This window comes from Natator depressus, chromosome 6, assembly GCF_965152275.1.
Source record: "Natator depressus isolate rNatDep1 chromosome 6, rNatDep2.hap1, whole genome shotgun sequence".
Classification (NCBI taxonomy): domain Eukaryota; kingdom Metazoa; phylum Chordata; order Testudines; family Cheloniidae; genus Natator; species Natator depressus.
The window spans coordinates 111,528,499-111,551,025 of NC_134239.1; the positions used below are offsets into that span (position 1 = coordinate 111,528,499).

Below are 22,527 nucleotides of genomic sequence, written 5' to 3' on the forward strand. Positions count from 1 at the left end.
ATGGTTTCCTGCATACAGATTCTTGTCTGGAAGAAGTCTTTAACTACTCTCCTCCCTGTGCTCTCACTGCAACCAATCTCTCCACTACTAGTACTTAACTTTGACCTTTATGCTGGAATACAGCTGATGGGAAGTAGTCTGTCTAGGAGCACAACTCCAGGGAGGAGAGGGAAGGGGACTGGCAATAAGGCTGGCTAGTTTCAAATATGAGTTAGGAATTATTTGGAGCTTTCTGGAAAAGAATGGTGGGTAGAATTAGAAGAGGAAACAAGGGACATACCTCTTTAAACCCAAGTCTGGATTTGCTTGTTTTCAGTTCTTCAGTGCTATACATTTTTGATAGATGGGACTTTGACCTTTCAGTGTCTTGTTTCGTTTACAAGTAAATATCTTACACTACTAAGCAACCTATCTTTGTAGCAAATCATGAAGGACCGGTGGATCAATGCAGGGCATGAAGATGATGAGCTAAAACCTTTTGTTGAACCAGAGCTAGACATCTCAGACCAGAAGAGAATAGGTAATTCAGTGTTTTCCAGTATGTCTGCATTTAACTTGCAGTGTTATGAGTTCATGTACTGTATAGTCAGATCTGATCTGTGCTTAATATGTATATTTAGGTATTTGAAAAACAACTTTATTAGTAGTATCTAATAGACATTGTTCCCACATTTAGATGTTTTGTTCCATTGTTAGAAATAGGTTTTTTTGAATATGGAAACAATCAGTGTATCTATTAAAGCATATTGTGACTTACAAACTCCTTCCTTCTTTCAGATATTATGGTTGGAATGGGATACTCTCAAGAAGAAATTCAAGAATCCCTTAGTAAAATGAAGTATGATGAAATTACAGCTACATACTTATTGTTAGGGAGAAAATCATCAGAGGTGAGTATAGAACAGGAAAAAAGTTAAAAATATTCTGATGTTAAATGCAGAAAAACTATGCAGAGCAATTCAAGTGAAAGTTATGTTTCCTCTTTGAGAAATTGTTTACATGAATTCCACTATTGGGTGCATGGTCCACCATGTGGACAGGATCAAATTTTTTTGGCCAGTAATGTCTGTTGTGGCTTCACCTATGTCCTAAATATCCTTGCATGTCCCCCTACCAAAGGGCATAAAGGACAGAGCAGGCCCCATTGTCCCTCAATTCTTCAAGTGCTTGTCTGTATATATTTCACTGTTGATGTGCACGCACTCAGTACAATCCTGTTTGCATTCTTTTACCCTGCAGTGTCCGTTCAGGCCCTGTGTGCAGAGTGAGTTTCCTCGTACCTCTAGCCAAAGGCATAAAATGTGCGGTGATCCCAACTTCCCCTCAGTTCACCACCCCGTGTCTTGCAGTGTGAGAGCCTCTTCCCTCACTGTGTGTCATTTACCCATTGTTTTGTAAATAGATACTTAATAGCTGGTGATCAGTGTATAATTTTTTGATGGCATTTCCTTTCTTCTTCATCAAGAAGGAATTTTATTTTGCCTGAGCATCTGTCCTGGTTATATGATTGGTCATAATGACAGAACACAAGTCTTCAGGCTTTAGGAATTGCCCTTCATGTGAGATAGTAATACCTCTAAATGATGGGTATACCAGATGCTTACTGTGTCTGGGTGAGAGGCAGATAACAGAGAAATGTCATCTGTAAATTATTTTTTAAGAGAAACCAAAGATCTGGGGAGGCTTGCCTGAAAGTGGTCCTGCTGGAGAGGTTAAAACATTCCTCTCGAAACCCTGAGATAGCTGGGGCAGCAGAAATTTCTGAGCACTCATCTAAAAGGGCTCTTGTTGGGTCCTCTACTTATAGAGTTGAAATAGCTGCCTCTAAGGATCTGATGAAAATCTCAAGGGATAGGGAAGGAAAGAACAGAGTTCACACAGGGAAGAGATATAGGTCTCCATCACCAGGTCCTTTTTCAGGAGCCACAAATCCTCTTGAGCCTCAGTTGAAAAGGGTAGCAGCATGCCCGAAAAGGTATGCTCTGGAACGCAGTCAGGCATCGAACCCAGTGCTTCTATGCAGTCTTCCCTTGTATTGATGCCATCCTCTCATAAAACTTTAGTAAGAACATGCCAATACGAAAGTCAGACAAGTGGTCAAAAGACTAACTGGTCTTTTCAGGACTGGACTCCTGACAGCATCTCTTTAACTCCTTTGTCCCTGGTTGTGGGGTTACCCCCCCCACACACACACACACCCCTCTGCTGGGGCTTCTGCTAGGACTCAGAAGACACACATACTGCACTCAGGGATGTGGGCTAACAGCAGGATTGGACTAGACAGACACTACTGGGAGCTGTCAATCAGAGGGGGACCAAGAGCTGCCAATTGGAAAAGAAGGAAATTGGGCAGTATGTTCACTGGAGTCAGGTTGAGAACAAGTGATTAGGGAGTATTCCAAGGGGGAAGGAAGCAGGGCAGAATGTGCATGGGGCAACAGAACCAAATCTGCAGGGAATCCATGTGGTAGAAGAGTAATAAAATGGAAGAAATTAAGAGAAAAAGAAGATAGCTAAACCCAACTTAGCATATCAAATTCATTTCCCTTGATTTAGCAAATAGATTTTGTGAACACTTGTGACTGGAATCCAACAAAAGAGCATTACTACACTGCTTAGCTGTGTTAAGTCATTGTTAACTTTAATGTAGATGCATTTTTCTCAAAACATTATTTAATGTGGTGCCTCATGGCATCAGCAGTCCTGATTAAAATTATACCAAAAATAGATTCCCAGAGTGAAGGAATAGTTGCTGACCTAGGAATATACACACAATCCCAATTCTGCTGTTCCTTATGTTCCAGTTGCGTTCCGATTTGCAGAGTCATTTGTTTGTCACTAGTAGCCAAAAGCCCATTGCTGTTGCACGGGTGTGGCAGTTGGGCCAAATAATCCTTCATATGTGCCATCTCCTTCATGCATCCAGTGTAGAGTAAGGGTAGTGATTGGTTGAATTACCTCTTATCGCAGTGGTCTAGGACTCTTGGCATGGCATAGATAAATGCCTTGGTTTTGCACAGGTATAATTAGTAGGGCTGTCAAGCAATTAAAAATATTAATCTTTTTAATTGCGTGATTAATCACGCTGTTAAACAATAATAAAATAACATTTAAATATTTTTTGATGTTTTCTACACTTTCAAATATATTGATTTAAATTACAACACTGAATACAAAGTGTACGGTGCTCACTTTATATTTTTTATTACAAATATTTGCACTGTAAAAAACAAAAGATATTTTTCGATTCACCTAATACAAGTACTGTAGTGCGATCTCTTTATTATGGAAGTTGAACTTACAAATGTAGAATTATGTACCAAAAAAACTGCATTCAAAAATAAAAATATGTATAACTTTAGAGCCTACAAGTCCACTCGGTCCTACTTCAGCCAATCGCTTAGACAAACAAGTTTGGTTACAATTTGCAGGAGACAATGCTGCCCGCTTCTTGTTTATAATTTCACCTGAAAGTGAGAACCGGTGTTCACATGGCACGGTTGTAGCTGGCATTGCAAGACATAGATGTGCTAACGATTCATATGTCTCTTCATGCTTCAACCACCAGTCCAGAGGACATGTGTCCATGTTGATGGGTTCTGCTCGATAACTATCCAAAGCAGAACGGACCAACGCATGTTCATTTTCATCATCTGAGTCAGATGCCACCAGCAGAAGGTTGATTTTTTTTTTTGGTGGTTCAGTAGTTTCCACATCTGAGTGTTGCTCTTTTAAGACTTCTGAAAGCGTGCTCCACACCTCGTACCTCTCAGATTTTGGATGGCACTTCAGATTCTTAAACCTTGGGTCGAGTGCTGTAGCTGTTCTTAAAAATCTCACATTGGTACCTTCCTTGCGTTTTGTCAAATCTGCTGTGAAAGTGTTCTTAAAACAAAAGTGCTGGGTCATCATCTGAGACTGCTGTAACATGAAATATCTGGCAGAATGTGGGTAAAACAGAACAGGAGACACAGTTCTCCCCCAAGGAGTTCAGTCACAAATTTAATTAATGCATTATTTTTTTAACGAGCATCATCAGTATGGAAGCATGTCCTCTGGAATGGTGGCTGAAGCATGAAGGGGCATATGAATGTTTAGCATATCTGGCACGTAAATACCTTGCAAAACTGGCTACAAAAGTGCCATGCGAACACCTGTTCTCACTTTCATGTGATGACGTAAATAAGAAGCGGGGAGCAGTACCTCCTGTAAATGTAAACAAACTTGTTTGTCTTAGCGATTGGCTGAACAAGAAGCAGGGCTGGGTGGACTTGTAGGCTCTAAAGTTTTACATTGTTTTGTTTTTGAGTGCAGTTATGTAACAAAAAAATCTACATTTTTAAGTTATACTTTCATGATAAAGAGATTGCACTACAGTACTTGTATGAGGTGACTTGAAAAATACTATTTCTTTTATTTTTACAATGCAGATATTTGTAATGAAAAATAATATAAAATGATCACTGTACACTTTGTATTCTATGCTGTAATAGAAATCAATATACTTGAAAATGTAGAAAAACATCAAAAATATTTAATAAATTTCAATTAGTATTCTATTGTATAAGTGTATTAATAGTGATTAATTTTTTTAATCATGATTAATTTTTTTGAGTTAATCACATGAGTTAACTGCGATTAATCAACAGCCCTAATAATTAGTAAAGTCCAAATGGGTGAGAACTTAAAAATTGGACTATAATAAAGCTCAGATCTCAGTGATGATTGAACCTGTTGATATTCTGAACAGAAAGAGCTCTCAGCTATCCTTGTAGCTGTTTTCATTGCTTCACGCTTACTCAACGCACATTCCAGTTGTCAGTGAAAATCCTGAAATCTTATTATATAGATTAACAGAACTCCTGAGGATACAAATCTGCCTACACAGGCTATTGTCTTTAGAATGCCTACCAAAACATGGCAGACTCTACATCTGATCTTCTTCCCACCCTGTCTCACCCCACCTAGCCCCAGAAATTTAAAACAACGTAATTAGTCTCTTAATATAACGCTGTAATGGGAGGAGAGTGTGGGGTCTCCTTTTTCCAAAAAGGGTAAGGAGATACGAAGACTGGTTGGGGTAATGTGAGAATCATATATGAAGAGATGTCAGGGCAGTTGGCAGCTAGAGCGAGGGTGAGTGCATGGCAGTATAATAACTTGAGAGCTTCCTGGCTGAAAGATAATAACTAAGACTCTACCTAATTTGTGATAGTGTGGAACTTGCAGATCTCAGCAATATTAGGCTTCCACTGCAATTTTGTCAGCCGTCTGGGGCTGCCAGCAGAAGCCCCAGCCGCCAGTTGGCTGAGTCTGACAGCAGGAGCCCTAGCCATCAGCCACTGATGGCCAAGGCTCCCACTGTCAGCCCCACACGTAGTTGCACAAAATGTCTGGTTATCAAAAAAAATATAGCAGGCATAACATAATACTGGAATGTTTATATTCTAGCAAATTTTTCTTAAACATATAGGTCTTCTCTGGCTTTTCCAAATTACCACAATTAATAAAGGTCCATTATTACGTTTCTGCAATTTTCCATGTCTAATCTGCAACTCTCAGCTGCAATTACTTGACAATCATCCCATGATTCAAGTAGGACCTTAACAATAACTTTATTGTGGGCTAAAACATCATATTTTGACTTCAGCACTGTAGCCTATCATATTCTGGTTACCTTTTAAACAAAAAACACCTTCAAATATTGCTTAAGCATTTTAACGTATTTTTAAAATTATCTATTTTTGTATTGTAACACCAAAAGTGTAGTAGGCACTCTGTACTCACTTTGGGGCAGGGACTACATTCTAATGTCCGTATAAACGGAAGCAAACTGTTCAGAAGCAAACACCCTCATCTCTCCCTAACCTTATCCCATAAGGAAGGGGTTAGATCTGTTTCTTAGCAAAATAACTTTTTCATAAATGCTCCTAACATTTCAGAAGTAACTCAAAGTATGCAATGTTTTGTATAGCTAATGTAGCTTTGTACAGATTTGGTTACTTATTTACCACCAGTTGAGTGAAAAATGAATAGAGCACTATTCATATTTTTACTGGTCCTTTAGGCACAGAACTGGATCTGACTAGTGCACTTTTAAGGAACATTTTAGAGTGAGAAACTTTTGAAATTTTGCTTACTTAAGAATACAGTCAGAATCTCTGAACATTGTTAAATTCATTTTGATTAAACCTCATTTTTAAATTTTCTCTTAGTTGGATGCTAGTGATTCAAGCTCCAGCAGCAATCTTTCCCTTGCTAAAGTTAGGCCAAGTAGTGATCTCAACAACAGCACTGGACAATCGCCTCATCACAAAGTGCAGAGAAGCATATCTTCCAGCCAAAAACAGCGACGGTACAGTGATCATGGTGAGTGACCCTGTTTGTGTGATGACACACATCTACTATAAAATATTCAGTATTTCCTTACAGCCTCCACCTTTTAAAAGGGACCAACTTGCTTATGGTCTGGTCAGTTACAACATAGTGACTAATTCATTGTTTTACAATGATCAGGTATTCTTATGTATACTTTAGAAGATCTCTCTGAAGAGGTCTTAAGGTGTACTGAGTGAACCAGCTTATTCTATTATCATGGCAATATTTTCTCTTGCTTGTGGGACCATCCTAGGAAAGTCTTGCTACACAAGTTAAACAGCATCACCATCCCCCACTTCCATTATGGCCATACAGCTTTTGTTTCTTTTTGGCACTAATAGGTCAGCCTTTATCTAAAAGAACTTGGAAAACTGTCTGTCCCCCACTATTTCTTCCTGTTTCCTGTGGGGGCTGTCACTTGAATGCCCTGCAAAGGTCCAGTTTTTAAAGAGTACCAGTGACTACAGCCAAATTTAGAATTTTTCTGCCTCATGGGTATGCAGAACAGTCACACAGAGTTTACTAAATATCTTCTAAATCTTCCTGCCTATACACTGCCTTACAAAGGGAATCTCCTTTTGACCAGAATATACTACAGTGGTTATTTGCAGGCAGGAGAGGTTGCTTTCCTGTCCCTGTGTCTTCTCGGATTACGTTGTCTTTTTTGTTAAATTTTCTAATCTGTAGAATCAGTTTGGTTATTTTTGTTTGAAGAGAGAAACCAAAACACTTGAATGGTTTTGACTTGATTTTTATCCCCATTAAAGTGTGTCAGGAGAGAAAGGGAAGTCTGACTTTCAAAATATAACATCCACATCTCAACTTCTTACATTTTAATAGCTGGGAAAGGATTTGTACAAATAGTTGGGCTGTTGGACATTTTGCCTGATCTTCACGTGTACCAGAACAGCTTTCTGCCATTCTTCCCCAATTCCGCAGGCATGTGGGGGGCCTACAGCACAAATTAGGGTGGGTTGTGTGCCAGCAATAATTGCCCCCAGGTGCCATTCCACCATCTCAGAGTTGCTGGAATTTAGCTTGGTCTGGCTGGGTTCTGGAATGCCCATTGAACCTGCCATGACAACTTTATGCAATCGGAGATCCCTTGCTCAAAGGAAATCCCTAACTGGGTTTAGACTAGCTTTCCAACCTATTGTGCCAGTGGCGAGAAAGGGAATAAAGCACAGCCAAATATATGGCTCAACACTTAAAGTAAAAGAGAAATTACTAGAAAAGTACAATAGGCAGTGTTCAAATGTTGAACTTCTGGAGCCAAGCAAAACAAGGTAAGAGCCTTAAGGGGACCTTTCAGAGTGTCTAATGCCAGATGTTTCTTACATTAAAATCTGAGGAACATAGAATCATAGAATATCAGGGTTGGAAGGGACCTCAGGAGGTCATCTAATCCAACCCCCTGCTCAAAGCAGGACCGATCCCCAATTAAATCATCCCAGCCAGGGCTTTGTCAAGCCTGACCTTAAAAACTTCTAAGGAAGGAGATTCCACCACCTCCCTAGGTAACGCATTCCAGTGTTTCACCACCCTCCTAGTGAAAAATTTTTTCCTAATATCCAACCTAAATCTCCCCCACTGCAACTTGAGACCATTACTCCTTGTTCTGTCATCTGCTACCACTGAGAACAGTCTAGAGCCATCCTCTTTGGAACCCCCTTTCAGGTAGTTGAAAGCAGCTATCAAATCCCCCCTCATTCTTCTCTTCCGTAGACTAAACATCCCCAGTTCCCTCAGCCTCTCCTCATAAGTCATGTGTTCCAGTCCCCTAATCATTTTTGTTGCCCTCCGCTGGACGCTTTCCAATTTTTCCACATCCTTCTTGTAGTGTGGGGCCCAAAACTGGACACAGTACTCCAGATGAGGCCTCACCAATGTCGAATAGAGGGGAAGGATCACGTCCCTCGATCTGCTGGCAATGCCCCTACTTATACATCCCAAAATGCCATTGGCCTTCTTGGCAACAAGGGCACACTGTTGACTCATATCCAGCTTCTCGTCCACTGTAACCCCTAGGTCCTTTTCTGCAGAACTGCTGCCAAGCCATTCCATCCCTAGTCTGTAGCGGTGCATGGGGTTCTTCCGTCCTAAGTGCAGGACTCTGCACTTGTCCTTGTTGAACCTCATCAGATTTCTTTTGGCCCAATCCTCCAGTTTGTCTAGGGCCCTCTGTATCCTATCCCTACCCTCCAGCGTATCTACCTCTCCTCCCAGTTTAGTGTCATCTGCAAATTTGCTGAGGGTGCAATCCACACCATCCTCCAGATCATTTATGAAGATATTGAACAAAACCGGCCCGAGGACCAACCTTTGGGGCACTCCACTTGATACCGGCTGCCAACTAGACATGGAGCCATTGATCACTTACCCGTTGAGCCCAACAATATAGCCAGCCTTCTATCCAACATCTATCTTCTACCTAACATCTCCAAGTAAAGAATTTAAATAGTTTTATATTCACCACCCATCTGTCCTTACCAGAGAAAATGTATACAAATTCTGTATCTTTGGTGGAAAATTGTGCTAAAGGGAGCTTTAAGAGTTAGCTTAAATCTCCAACTTATTAACATTTTAAAAATTGACTTTGTTTTTGAGCAACTCAAGTTTTTTACACATTTTTTAAAAGGCAGAGGTTGTTAATATTCAGAAGTTTGGAAAAGTTCTTGCTCATGTCCATTCCATTGTCTGTGTGTGTGCTCACCACATGTACTGGAGCCGGAAGTTTTTCCTTCAGTGTTATCCGTAGGGGACTGGCTTTGGCACCCTCCGAAGTGGCACGCATATGCGCTGGTATAAGGGGCACCGCCCGCTCCCCCCCTCTCGGTTCCTTTTTACCGTCAATGACAGTGCTAGAACATCTCCTTGCTTCGGCACACTTTCCTATCTCTACTGTGTCTAATAGTGAATTTGTTGTATATAGTTGTTTAAAGTTGTACAGTTAATAGTTCCCTTAGTGTTAAGTTAGAAATAGTTAGTCCCATATGGGACTTAGCCTAGGGACGAGGCATGCTCCGGGCTTCAAACCTTGTGACTGTTGCACAAACCTATGCCAGTCAGTGATCCCCATAGAAGCTGTCTGAAGTGTTTAGGGGAAACCCACATGAGCAACAAGTCTTGCATTTGCAAGAGCTTCAGGCCATGAACCAGGAAGGAGCAGGACATTTGTCTCTGAGCGATCCTTATGGAGTCGGCCCCCACACTAGCCTCAGAGTCGACGAGATCGGACTCTGCTCCAAGCACAGTGGCCTCAGTGCAGAGTGCGCTGCCAGCACTGAATTCTGACTGGCGCTGATCCCCATCCCCGGTACCGGCTAAAAAGCAAAGAAAAGCCGGGAGGGGATGTTTTCCTACGGTCCTATAAAGGGAAGGAGAGAGCCGGAGAGCGAAGACCCATGCGGGGTAGCTCTTCCCCTCTGGATGGTGGCCGGGCTCTGACTCCTGTTGAGCTGTCAAGGCCGCTTCAAAACCCACCCACCACCCCGGGAAGCAGCAGAGGCACTCGACACCTGGCGGTGCCATCCATGCTGGAGGCCTTTCAGGCTGCTATGGACATACTGTCCCTTCCTGTGCCGCCCACCTGGCCACTGAGGTGCATTGTTCGAGGGGTAAACCTGCCCTGGGATCCTTCCAGTGGTCTCCATCAGTATGGCACTGCTCCCCACCTCAGGGAGTGCCCTGCCAGCGGTCACCTGAACAGCGCCACCAGCCCTTGGACACAGGTTGGCTTGCCTGCCAGAGTTCCCAGTGTCGGTCCCCAGACTCTAGGCAGTGTTCCTCAGGCTCTAGGTGTCAATTGCCAGCAGTCTGGCACAGACCTACAGAAGCGTGGCACCTGTCCCTGGTTCCGGGAGCATCCAACCCACTCTCCCAGCCCATGGCGCCAGTCCCTGGAGCCATGTCACCGGATTGCTGGCCTGGTATGGATCACCATGGGCACACTGGCGGTCTCCGAGACATCAGTCTTCTCACTTCCGTTCCAGCTCACGGTATATGGAGCGGCACTGCTCTCTAAGCACGAGGCATCTATTGCTGCGATACCATCACCAAATGCAGACGCTGGTCACTGGGGTCACAGCACCGAGACCCATCACCCCCGTACAGGTCCCCAGTGGAGGTCCATGGGCAGAGCCAACGAGATTGGGGTACACAGGCAGCCTCAGTACCGTTCTGATCCCTCAGATAAGTCTCTCCCTCCTCAGGTTTGGACACTTAGGAGGAGAACCTGCCTGCAGCCCAAGGCCACTCACTGGGGCCATCAGCATTCCCCTCTTGGCTGCCAGTGGCCAGCCCCCTGGGAACTATGGAACCCTTGGGGGTTTCCCCACTCATCGCAAGGGCATAGGTTAGTCTCGGGCATCTGATAGACAGTCAGTGACAGTCTCCCACCCACCCCCTGACTTGGACGCAGAGTCAGAGCAGCTCCCCATGGTCAGCCAGCCTCAGACGAGGCTCCCCTAGCAGAAGTGGTGGAGTTGGCAGATCCACCTGTGCCTGCCTCATCATCATCTTTGCCCAATGAGGCGATAGTGGGGTCCTCTCACACGATCCCCCAGGATGATGCCAGGGCCCACCAGGAGCTTTTGAAGAGGGTCGCATCAAACCTGGGGCTGGAAACCGAGGAACTGGCGGAGGCCTTGGGCTCCCTTTTCGATGTGCTAAGTTCAGCAGCCCCCTCCAAGGTGGCATTGCTGGTGCATGAGGGAGTGGTTAAAATTACTAAGGCCTTGTGGCAGACACCCTCCTCCCTGCCCTCCATCTCCAAGTGGGCAGAAAGAAAATACTACATCCCCGCTAAGGGATATGAGTATCTTTATACGCACCCTGCCCCCAAGCTCACTGGTTGTGTTGGCAGCCAATGGGCGTGATAGACAGAGCCAACTCAGATCAACTTCTAAGAAAAAGGAGGCAAAGAGGTTTGATCTCTTGGGGAGAAAGATTTATTCTGTGTCCATCCTCTAGCTGAGAGTGGCCAACTATCAGGCCTTACTTGGCTGTTATGATTTTAATATTTGGCAGCCGATGGCAGAGTTTGTGGATTTGCTGCCAGAGGAGCCCAAGAAGGAATTCCTGGCTATCATTGATGCAGCGCTTTGACCAGGGCAACCCTCCAAGCGGCCTCATATGCGGCAGATTCTGCGGCCTGGACCATGGCTTCGGCCATTTCTCTGCAGTGTGCATCCTGGTTGCAGTCGTCGGGCCTGTCGATGGAGGTTCAGCAATCCATCGAGGACTTCCCATTCAATGGCCTTGCACTCTTTTTGGAAGAGACAGACAGTAAATTAAATGGCCTGAAAGATTCTTGGGCTATCTTGTGCTCCCTGGGCCTTTACATGCCGGCGCTGTGAAGGAAGCAGTTTAAGCTGCAACAGCCCCACAAGTTCAGGAGCCAACCTCAATCAGAGCCCTTCTTGGGGCTATAAACGCTGGCAAGGTCATAGGCTGGCCACCTTAGCTCACTCGAGCTCTACCCATAACCAACTGGGTAACAAGCAGGCATTTTGAGGGTGCGCTCGAGCCTGTGTCGTGCGCCTTCCAGCCTGTGTCCTGGATCCAGCACCCCAGTCATTTCCCAACCATTTGTCCCCCTTCGTCCCAACCTGGACCTCTCTAACATCGGACCAGTGGGTCCTCAGCACGGTAGCAGGGAGATATACCCTCCAGTTTATTTCTATCCCCCCTTTCCCACCCTCCCTCCTCGTCCCTCTTCAGGAGTCCTTCTTCTCATGAATATCTGCTCACTCAGGAGGTGCAAGGCTTTCTGTGGTTGGGAGCCGTGGAGGAACTCCCTCTGCATTTGCGGGGGAAAGGGTTTTACTCCCACTATTTCTTTACACCAAAAGCCGAGGGGGGGGTGTGTCTATGCCCCATCCTCGACCTGTGGAGCCTCAGCAAGCATCTCAAGAATTTGAAGTTCCTCATGGTCTCCTTGGCCTCCATCATTCCTTCCCTGGATCCGGGAGACTGGTACGCCACCCTTGACCTGAGAGATGCTTACTTTCCCATATCGATATTTCACGGACACAGATGGATCCTACGTTTCATAGTTGAGACTGTCCACTAGCAATTCGCAGTGCTCCCTTTTGGCCTAGCAATGGCACCAAGGGTGTTTATGAAGTGCATGTCGGTGGTGGAGGCCTATCTCGGAGGTCAGGGTATCCAGATCTGCCCTTACCTCGATGACTGGCTCATCAAGGGCCAGTTCAGGTCCAGCACAGCATTGAGACATTGCGAGCCACTTGTCAAGCTCTGGGCCTGTTGATAAACTATCTGTTGGACCGGGATCAGCATTGATTTTTGTTCGTTTATCAGAGAGGTACTCTACTCTGCCCGAGCGAGAGCATTCCTGCCAGAGGCCAGGTTCAGGACAATGTCAGATCTGATTGTCAGCGTCACTGCCCATCTGCTCGCCACTGCCTGGGTCTGGCTCAGACTATTGGGGCACATGGCAGCATGCACGTACGTTGTCCGAAATGTGAGACTCAAGCTGCGTCCCCTCCAGATGTGGCTGGCGTCCGTCTACTCCCTGATCAGGCATCACCTGGACATGGTCATGACGATCCTGCCATGGGTACTTACCTCCCTGCAGTGGTGGTCCAACCCAATTCTGGTGTTGGAAGGGGTGCCGTTCGCGAGCCTGCAACCGACCCACAGTCTTCCTGATTTCAGATGTGTCCAACCTAGATTAGGGTGCACATCTCAGTACACTACAGACTCAGGGGTTATGGTCTCGAGAGGAGCTCGTATTACATATAAATGTCAAGGAGCTCGGACCCATCCATCTGGTTTGTGGTGTCTCTCACCAGCTCACAACTTGGATACTGGGTGACTGAATCCAGAGGAACAGGCAAGTTTTCCTGGAGAGCAGAAAGCCCTCCACCAGAGCAGCTTACCTGGCAAAGTGGAAGCGTTTCTCCTGCTGTGCGTCAGAGCAAAATATCTCCCCGACCCAGTCATCTCTGCAGTCCATCCTGAATTATCTGCTTCACTTAAAGCACCAAGGCCTCGCCTTCTCTTTGATCAAGGTGCACCTGGCAGCCATATTTGCCTTCCACCTCGCATCCCGGGTAGTTTGGTGTTCTTGCATGAGACGTTGATCAGGTTCCTGAAAGGACTTGAAAGACTCTTTCCACCAATCCGGGACCCGGTATCCCAATGGGACCTCAACCTGGTCCTCTCCAGGCACACGGGTCTGCCCTTTGAGCCTATGACTTCTTGTTCCCTTTCCCACTTGTCTTGGAAGGTTGCACTCCTTGTAGCTATTACCTTGTCGAGATGTGTCTCCAAGATTAAAGCCCTCACTTTGGAGCGCCCGTACATGTTATTCTATAAGGACAAGATCCAGCTGGGGCCCCATCCTGCATTCCTGCCAAAGGTGATGTCACACTTTTTTGTCAACCAGGATATCTTCCTCACGGTGTTCTGTCCAAAGCCTCACACAACCAATGAGGAGAGGCAGCTGCACACTCTAGCTGTCAGGCACGCCCTGGCTTTCTACCTGGAACGCCGCAAGCCCTTCCTCAGATCGACCCAGCTCTTCATCGTGAGAGCTGACAGGATGAAGGGTCTTCCGGTGTCCTCTAAGAGGATTTCCAATTGGATCACCTCCTGCATTCGTACTTGTTACAAGTTGGCGCAGGCTGTGCCTCCACCGATAGTGATGGCCCACTCAACTGGGGCTCAGGTGTCTTCGGCTGCCTCCCTGGCACATGTCCCTACCCAGGACGTCTGCAGGGCCGCGACATGGTCTTCAGTACACACGTTCACGATGCATTACGCCATCACCCAGCAAGCCAGAGATGATTCATGCTGGATTTGGCAGTGCTGTGTTGCAGTCAACACATCCATAAACTTCTACCTGCCTCCAGTGGTACTGCTTGGGAATCATCTACAATGGAATGGACATGAGCAAGCACTTGAAGATAAGACGGTTACCTTTCATAACTGTTGTTCTTTGAGATATGTTGCTTATGTCCATTCCATGACGCACCCTCTTTCCCCTCTGCCGGATTTCTGTCAAGAAGGAACTAAGGGAGTGGGGGAAGCCAGCGGTACCCCTTATACCAGTGCATATGTGCACCTGCTCCAGAGGGCTTCAGAGCTGGTCCCCTATGGATACCACTGAGGGAAAGACTTCCTGCACCGGTGCATGTGGCGAGCGCGCACACCTACAATGGAATGGACGTGAGTAAGGCTAAGATTGTCGCAGAAGTCACTGAATCCATGACTTTCGGTGACCTCTGTGACATTGGGGGGCCCTGCAACTGACTGGCCAGTGGTGGCAGGGCAATCCCAAACTGCCCAGCCACTGCTGCTGGCAGCCAGGGGCCCCCTGCTGCTGGCAGGGGAACATTGGGAATCATTAAGAAAGGGACAGATAATAAGACAGAAAATATCATATTGCCTTTATATAAATCCATGGTATTCCCCCATCTTGAATACTGTGTGCAGATGTGGTCACCCCATCTCAAAAAAGATATATTGGAATTGGAAAAGATTCAGAAAAGGGCAACAAAAAATAATTAGGTATGGAATGGCTTCCGTATGAGGGGAGATTAATAAGAGTGGGACTTTTCAGCTTGGAAAAGAGGAGACTAAGGGGGGATATGATCGAGTTGTGTAAAATCCTGACTGGTGTGGAGAAAGTAAATAAATGTTGTTTACTCCTTCTCATAACACAAGAACTAGAGGTCACCAAATAAAATTAACAGGCAGCAGGTTTAAAACCGACAAAAGGAAGTATTTCTTCACACAACACACAGTCAACCTGTGGAACTCTTTGCCAGAGGATGTTGTGGAGGCCAAGACTATAACAGCGTTCAAAAAGAACTAGATAAATTCATGGAGGATAGGTCCATCAGTGGCTATTAGCCAGGATGGGGAGGGATGGTGTCCCTATCTTCTGTTTGCTGAAGGCTGAGAATGGGCAAGAGGGAATGGATCACTTGATGATTACCTGTTCTGTTCATTCCCTCTGGGCACCAGGCATTGACCACTGTCAGAAGACATGATACCAGGCTAGATGGACCTTTAGTCTGACCCAGTATGGCCCTTCTTATGTTCCTCTGACCTTTGTTTCATTTATTTTGACTTCTAAGATATGTGCATATAAATGTATTTGCATAATGAATAACAAACTTGATAACCTCCACATTTGGGGAAAAAAAAGTTTTGTTTTGTTTTTTAGCTGGACCATCTATCCCTCCAGTAGTGGCGTATCCAAAAAGAAGCCAGACTAGCACTACAGACAGTGACCTGAAAGAAGATGGAATTCAGACACGGAAATCTAGCAGTAGTGCTGCTGGGGGAAGAGGAATTGCTCCAGCTAGCCCTATGCTTGGAAATGCTAACAATCCAAATAAGGCTGATATTCCTGAACGTAAGAAAAGTTCTGCTGTCCCCAGTGTAAGTGGAAGCATTTATTCTTTAAAGCATATGAACATGAAACACTTTAAAAGTAGGAGGATGTCACTCAACCCAATGGCCTGTCGTTGGTTTCTGCTTTATTTGATTTTTTTAATGCTTTTATCTTCATCTCACTTCATTCCCCAGGAGCAAATGTAAGTATCACATGTACTTATTTGTATACTGTTTGCTTCAGTCACCTGCCCAGGAACTTAGTTCTTTTGCCTATTGCCATTTTTGAAATAGTTCATTAGGGTAGGAACCAGAGGTACATTTTAAATAAATCCAAGGCAAGAAAAGGAACTAAGAGGCTATCCTATGGAGCAGATAGTATGGGTCATGGATGATCTCTGAAATCCCACCCACTCTTTTGGATTTCCTCCTCCCAAAAAAGAGATCCCGGCCACAACTTTTATATCCCATATCCTTTTGGATACATTGATAAAAAGGGTCACCTGTACTTTGCACTAGGCATTCCTTAACACATTTTAAAAATGCAATAATACAGATTACTCCATGGACTCCTGCCCTCTGCCCAGTAATTAACATATTACCAAACAGCTGTAGCTTTAAAAATTTCCCCTGCCCCCAATAAATAAATAAATATACTTATTTGAACTTAGTTTTTGCTTAAATATAGTGCTCAGCTTTGGGACTTGAGTTCTCTTAAAATGATCCTCTGATCTTTCTGCTGCAGTGCTATGAGCGGATTAGTTTCAGTGAAACTCTCCCACAGTAACTTCCAGATCCTTCAGCTGGTAAATTACTAGGGAGCTGAGGTTATTCCTCCCTTCAGCACCTATTATCTACCTTAGCTCAGTTCCCAGTCCAGCTTGTCTCCATTCAACTGAACATTTTGCTTGATTGCCAACTTTATAACTAAGGTTGGAAAACAGTTTTCATAATAAGTCTGTTTCCACAAACTCAGAATTTCTGGAACATTCAGCTTCTGCACAGAAATCTTCCTTGCATTGTGAATTTTTTAAAGTATCAACAAAATCTCTTCAGCCATTATCCAGCTTGGGATGGTATATGTTTCTTTAAAGATGCCATCCTGGGCATTGCAGGATCATTGCATGGCAATCCTATTGCACTTGGATTCCATGGTCGCAATATAAAAAGTGGCAGAATTTCCCTAGTGCAAACCTTTTTAGTCCTCTGAGGCCAAAAAGAAGCTCTGCAAAAGGCCTTCAGCCTCTCTTATTAGTTGTGTACCAGCAGCAGCACTTCTTTCGGTTCCTGGAAACTTCCAGCCAAGTCATTCTCAGCTACAGTCTGGCAATGAACTCCCCCTGAAAGAAGGATCCCCTCCCCTTGCCTTCTGTTCAGCTGTGGTTCATACATCTGCTCTGACAGTGCTATGTGTATTCTTTTCTGACCTTCTCTCCACCCCCAACCCTCCTTCTTCTGATCAGTGTTAAACTTCCTGTTAATTGTTTGTCTTCTTGGTGTTCTGGGTTACCTGGTCCCAGAGTGCTAGAGCCTTTAAATTGGTTTTGTCCTACCACTGGCCTTCACTCCAGTAATCTTTTTTTGTTTGGCAGCAGTATGTTTTTGCTCCACACTCAGTATTATTGGTCTTTTTTTCAGCCCTGTTGCTTATAGCCTCAGTGTTTCATTCTTTAGTATTTTGGCTTGCTCTGTTACACCAGCTAGATCCTGACATCAGTGGCTTTATTCCAGTGGTTTCTGGTTTTACGTTGTTGTAACTGAAATCAAAATTTGGGCTATAGTGACAGATCCATGGAATACTTGCTTTGTTCATGGTAAAAGGGTCTGACTTGCGCACTGAATCAAACAATGGCACTAATATGATCAGAAACCGGATTATAACACGCAAAAGAACGGAGTCATAATTTCTGATTCTTTTAATATTTAACCATATAAACATAACAGGTTTTCCAGGGTGAGTTCTTGTCATTTTTAGAGTTCACTGTTATAACTGGTGTGTATGGGAAGCTGTTACTTCCCACACAGTTCAGGAATTGGCTAGAGAATTTAAGGGCTGTGGTAGTTGGCATGCAGCCAGAAGAAAGTGGGTTGTCTTGTGCTGACCTACCATTCTGAGTGCAAAAAATCCTTCAGGTACAGAAGTTCCATCCTGCCTCACTGATTGCATAAAGCCTAAAATTGATAATCCCTTGAGATAACTTCCAAGAAGCAGAATTACTAGTAACTTCTCCTTTCCTTTTTTAAAAAATTTAAAAAGTAACCACTCTTTTTAAAACAAAGCTACTGCAAAATGGCAGAACTTTGAAACTTGGTATGGGAATAGTCCTTGTTGAAGACTAATGTATGATTTTGAAAAAGTCAAACTCTTTAACTGTTAGAACCATTAAACAATTGCATATTAAGCTTGTACAGCAGAATATTTTCTAAGTCTGCAAGTATATACTTCAAGGCAAGTGTTGTGCATGTGTGTGCAGCTGATTAGTGTGTGTGGGTTTAGGAAATGTAAAACTTTTGCTTCAAAGCTGATTGAGCATGCAGGCTCTTGCAAGTCAGATAGCTCTGCAAACCGAACAACAGTACAGTAAGAATCAGATTAGGTCCATTAGCAAAATACTTCTCAAATTTATTTTGCTTTATAAAGTTGCTGGAAACTAATATGTAGTCTGCTCAATTAAAATCTCAAAAAAAAAAGGCTTTAGCAGCAACATAATTCTGCCATATTACTCATGCATACTATTCATGGATTGTTTGATATTTCCAAATGTATACCTTATTGCTGTCTCCCAACCTAAAGGGCCTTCAGAATAGTTCAGGATGGCAGTTCAGAGGAAGGCAATTATCGTGGGTGAAAGAGGCTTCGGAACCCTAGCAACAAGAAGAAAGTCAAGGAAAGTGTGAGCCCCTTACTGAATGATGGAGGCAACCTAGTGACAGAGGATATGGAAAAAGCTAATGTACTCAATGCTTTTTTTGCCTCTGTCTTCACGAACAAGGTCAGCTCCCAGACTACTGCACTGGGTAGCACAGCATGGGGAGGAGGTGACCAGCCCTCTGTGGAGAAAGAAGTGGTTCGGGACTATTTAGAAAAGTTGGACGAGCACAAGTCCATGGGGCCGGATGCGCTGCATCCGAGAGTGCTAAAGGAGTCGGCGGATGTGATTGCAGAGCCATTGGCCATTATCTTTGAAAACTCATGGCGATCTGTGGAAGTCCTGGACGACTGGAAAAAGGCTAATGAAGTGCCCATCTCTAAAAAAGGGAAGAAGGAGGATCCTGAGAACTACAGGCCAGTCAGCCTCACCTCAGTCCCTGGAAAAATCATGGAGCAGGTCCTCGAGGAATCAATTCTGAAGCACTTAGAGGAGAGGAAAATGATCAGGAACAGTCAGCATGGATTCACCAAGGGCAAGTCATGTCTGACTAATCTGATTGCCTTCTGTGACGAGATAACTGGCTCTGTGGATGAGGGGAAAGCGGTGGACATGTTGTTCCTTGACTTTAGCAAAGCTTTTGACACGGTCTCCCACAGTATTCTTGCCAGCAAGTTATAGTAGTATGGGCTGGATGAATGGACTGTAAGGTGGATAGAAAGCTGGCTAGATTGTCGGGCTCAACAGGTAGTGATCAATGGCTCCATGTCTAGTTGGCAGCCGGTATCAAGTGGAGTGCCCCAAGGGTCGGTCCTGGGACTGGTTTTGTTCAATATCTTCATAAATGATCTGGAGGATGGTGTGGATTGCACCCTTAGCAGGTTTGCAGATGACACTAAACTGGGAGGAGAGGTAGATACGCTGGAGGGTAGGGATAGGATACAGAGGGACCTAGACAAATTGGAGGATTGGGCCAAAAGAAATCTGATGAGATTCAACAAGGACAAGTGCAGAGTCCTGCACTTAGGACGGAAGAACCCAATGCGCCGCTACAGACTAGGGATGGAATGGCTCGGCAGCAGTTCTGCAGAAAAGGACCTAGGGGTTACAGTGGACGAGAAGCTGGATATGAGTCAACAGTGTGCCCTTGTTGCCAAGAAGGCCAATGGCATTTTGGGCTGTATAAGTAGGGGCATTGCCAGCAGATCGAGGGACGTGATCGTTCCCCTCTATTCGACATTGGTGAGGCCTCATCTGTGTCCAGTTTTGTGCCCCACACTACAAGAAGTATGTGGAAAAATTGGAAAGCGTCCAGCGGAGGGCAACAAAAATGATTAGGGGACTGGAACACATGACTTATGAGGAGAGGCTGAGGGAACTGGGGATGTTTAGTCTACGGAAGAGAAGAATGAGGGGGGATTTGATAGCTGCTTTCAACTACCTGAAAGGGGGTTCCAAAGAGGATGGCTCTAGACTGTTCTCAATGATAGCTGATGACAGAACAAGGAGTAATGGTCTCAAGTTGCAGTGGGGGAGGTTTAGGTTGGATATTAGGAAAAACTTTTTCACTAGGAGGGTGGTGAAACACTGGAATGTGTTATCTAGGGAGGTGGTGGAATCTCCTTCCTTAGATATTTTTAAGGTCAGGCTTGACAAAGCCCTGACTGGGATGATTTAATTGGGGATCGGTCCTGCTTTGAGCAGGGGGTTGGACTAGATGACCTCCTGAGGTCCCTTCCAACCCTGATATTCTGTGATTCTCTTGCAGACTTTCTGCAAATGTGCTATGACATCTTTAGAAGAACCAGCAAGTGACTCCTTGAAAGCCACTCACCTTCTCTCCTTCCTCTGGTTGTGTCTCCTAATGTAGCTGATTGTACATGCAGCTAACTCCTCCAATGCAGCTGCAGCAGCTGCCAGCCCAAGCTTCTTTTCAGTATGCTCATGGTGCTCAGCTCAGCCTTTGATGGCATCAGAGGATGCTCCTTATTCCCAGAAATATGTAACCACCACCTTCAAGTGTACTCTGCAAAGTCCCACTCATGGGATTCATTCTTGTAGCAGTGCCTGTTAGAGAGCTCACTCACCCCTCCTGCTCCCCCCTGCATTCCTCTGTGTTCTCTGGGTATGCCTATAAAAGGGAATGTGCCCTTTGCCACCGCAACTCCATCCAGCTGCGACAGCAGACAGATGTGAACTTCTGTGGATCCACTGAACCTGAATTTTCTCTCTTGAAGAATAGTGTCTTAGCTTAGTGTGTGTGTGTTTAGTTTTAAGTTCAGCTTAGGATATGTCTGACTTAACATGCTGCAGCGGCACCACTGTTGTGCTTCAGTATAGACACTATGTGCTCCAACAGAGAGAAGCTAGAAAAAGGGGGTGGAGAGGCTCAGCTATCAATCTATCATATAGTGGCTCAAAAAAAAAATATTTGGGAACAAACAAGTTAATGAATTATTGTGCCAAAAGATGTACATCATACAGCACGCAGGGCAGTGTTGCCAAGTTAACAGTGCTGTTACAACCTTTTGTATTGACTGGCGAGTTTAATGCATCGTTAAGGTTACAAAGTTAAGTTTTCATTTTCATATGCATGTATGTGTAAAATGCATTGGCAGATTCCTGTGGTCTTTATACGGACAAACTCCCACTAAAGTCATTAAATGTTATAAGTGAAAGCTCTGTGGAAAGCTTGACCCAAATTCTGTAGCAAGGCCTCTGGTTTCTTAGCAATCCAGGGCAGCAGACTAGAGGTTTTCCGGCAGCTTCAAGTAAATTAAAAATTGTTTCATACTGAATTTAATATGAAAGTGAATAATACAATTAGTTCACAATTTGCTGTTGCTTAATTTGGTGTTAAATTCAACTTTTTACACTTCCCCTCAATTTTTATCTTTCACCACCATGTCATGGATTTTTCTATCTTCAGCTGGCTGTTTTGCCTACAATGTTCAGTAAGTTAATGCAGTGTTAACTTTTAAGCCTAATAATAATAAACATTAACACCCCATTCAAATGAATGGTGACTGTTCATATTTAGAGCTGTTATTTCAGCTATTGGCAGGCTTGAGCACATGACTCTGCATCAGCTTATAACCAGTTCAACTTTTTAAAGTCTGCAGCAAGTGCTAGAAATTTCTTTTAAATGAGACCTTGGATTCAAGTGTACAGTTCTGAAGAAAGATGGATTTTTCGTATATTCTGCAGCTGTGGAATTGTGGGGAATTTGGAACCTGATTATAAACAGATATGTATGAGAACTTTGCCTGAGAGAGGACTGCAGGGAGCTGTCTCATATATATTGAACAACAGGTTTTTTTTACTGACCCCCTCTTGGAACCTTTTTCAACTTGAAAAGTTTGTCAGTGGCTACTCTGCCTTTTTTTTCTTAGGCCCATTTTTCCTCAATATCGTTTTACCTTTTATTCCATGAGAAACTACTGTAGTCATTCGTTTTTATGCGGAACCTTATCTCAAATTCTTTTTTAAAATGCACTGAGTTTCCCTTGTCTATCACAGCAGTAATTCTCTAAAGAACTAGAGCGGATTAGTTAAGCACTATGTCCTCTTCCTAAATTCTTACTGGCAATCTGTAATTGACACCGGCTTGTCCATGTGTTCACTGATAACACCCCTTAAACTGGTTTCCAAGATTTTTCCCAGCAATGGATGCTTAAACTCGGTAACCTCTCTTGTGTCATGCTTTGTCCCTCAGTCCTTTTTAAAAACAAAGCACAGTAATGGATTTATTTTCCAATCCTATGGAATGTATCCAAAATCCAGTGAACTGGAATGAGAAGGGGGGAGTCAGAGATTCACCAGTTTTCTCGCTTGCTTCCTCTAAAACCCATGGATGCATGTTTATCTGGATCTCATGCTTTTTCTACATTAAGTGCATCTAACTCTTTTTTAT

At 44.2% G+C, this 22,527-nt stretch overlaps 1 protein-coding gene across 8 annotated transcripts in view; it reads left to right on the plus strand.

Moving 5' to 3' along the window:
- Positions 1-22,527, plus strand: part of MARK3 (microtubule affinity regulating kinase 3) — a 107,894-nt gene that overhangs the window by 62,154 nt on the left and 23,213 nt on the right. For all 8 annotated transcript variants that reach the window (XM_074956299.1, XM_074956305.1, XM_074956297.1 and 5 more), the window contains 4 exons: positions 421-520; positions 778-890; positions 6,216-6,369; positions 15,575-15,792. In XM_074956299.1, coding sequence (XP_074812400.1) covers positions 421-520; positions 778-890; positions 6,216-6,369; positions 15,575-15,792 — 585 coding nt within the window. The remainder of the gene's footprint in view (positions 1-420; positions 521-777; positions 891-6,215; positions 6,370-15,574; positions 15,793-22,527) is intronic.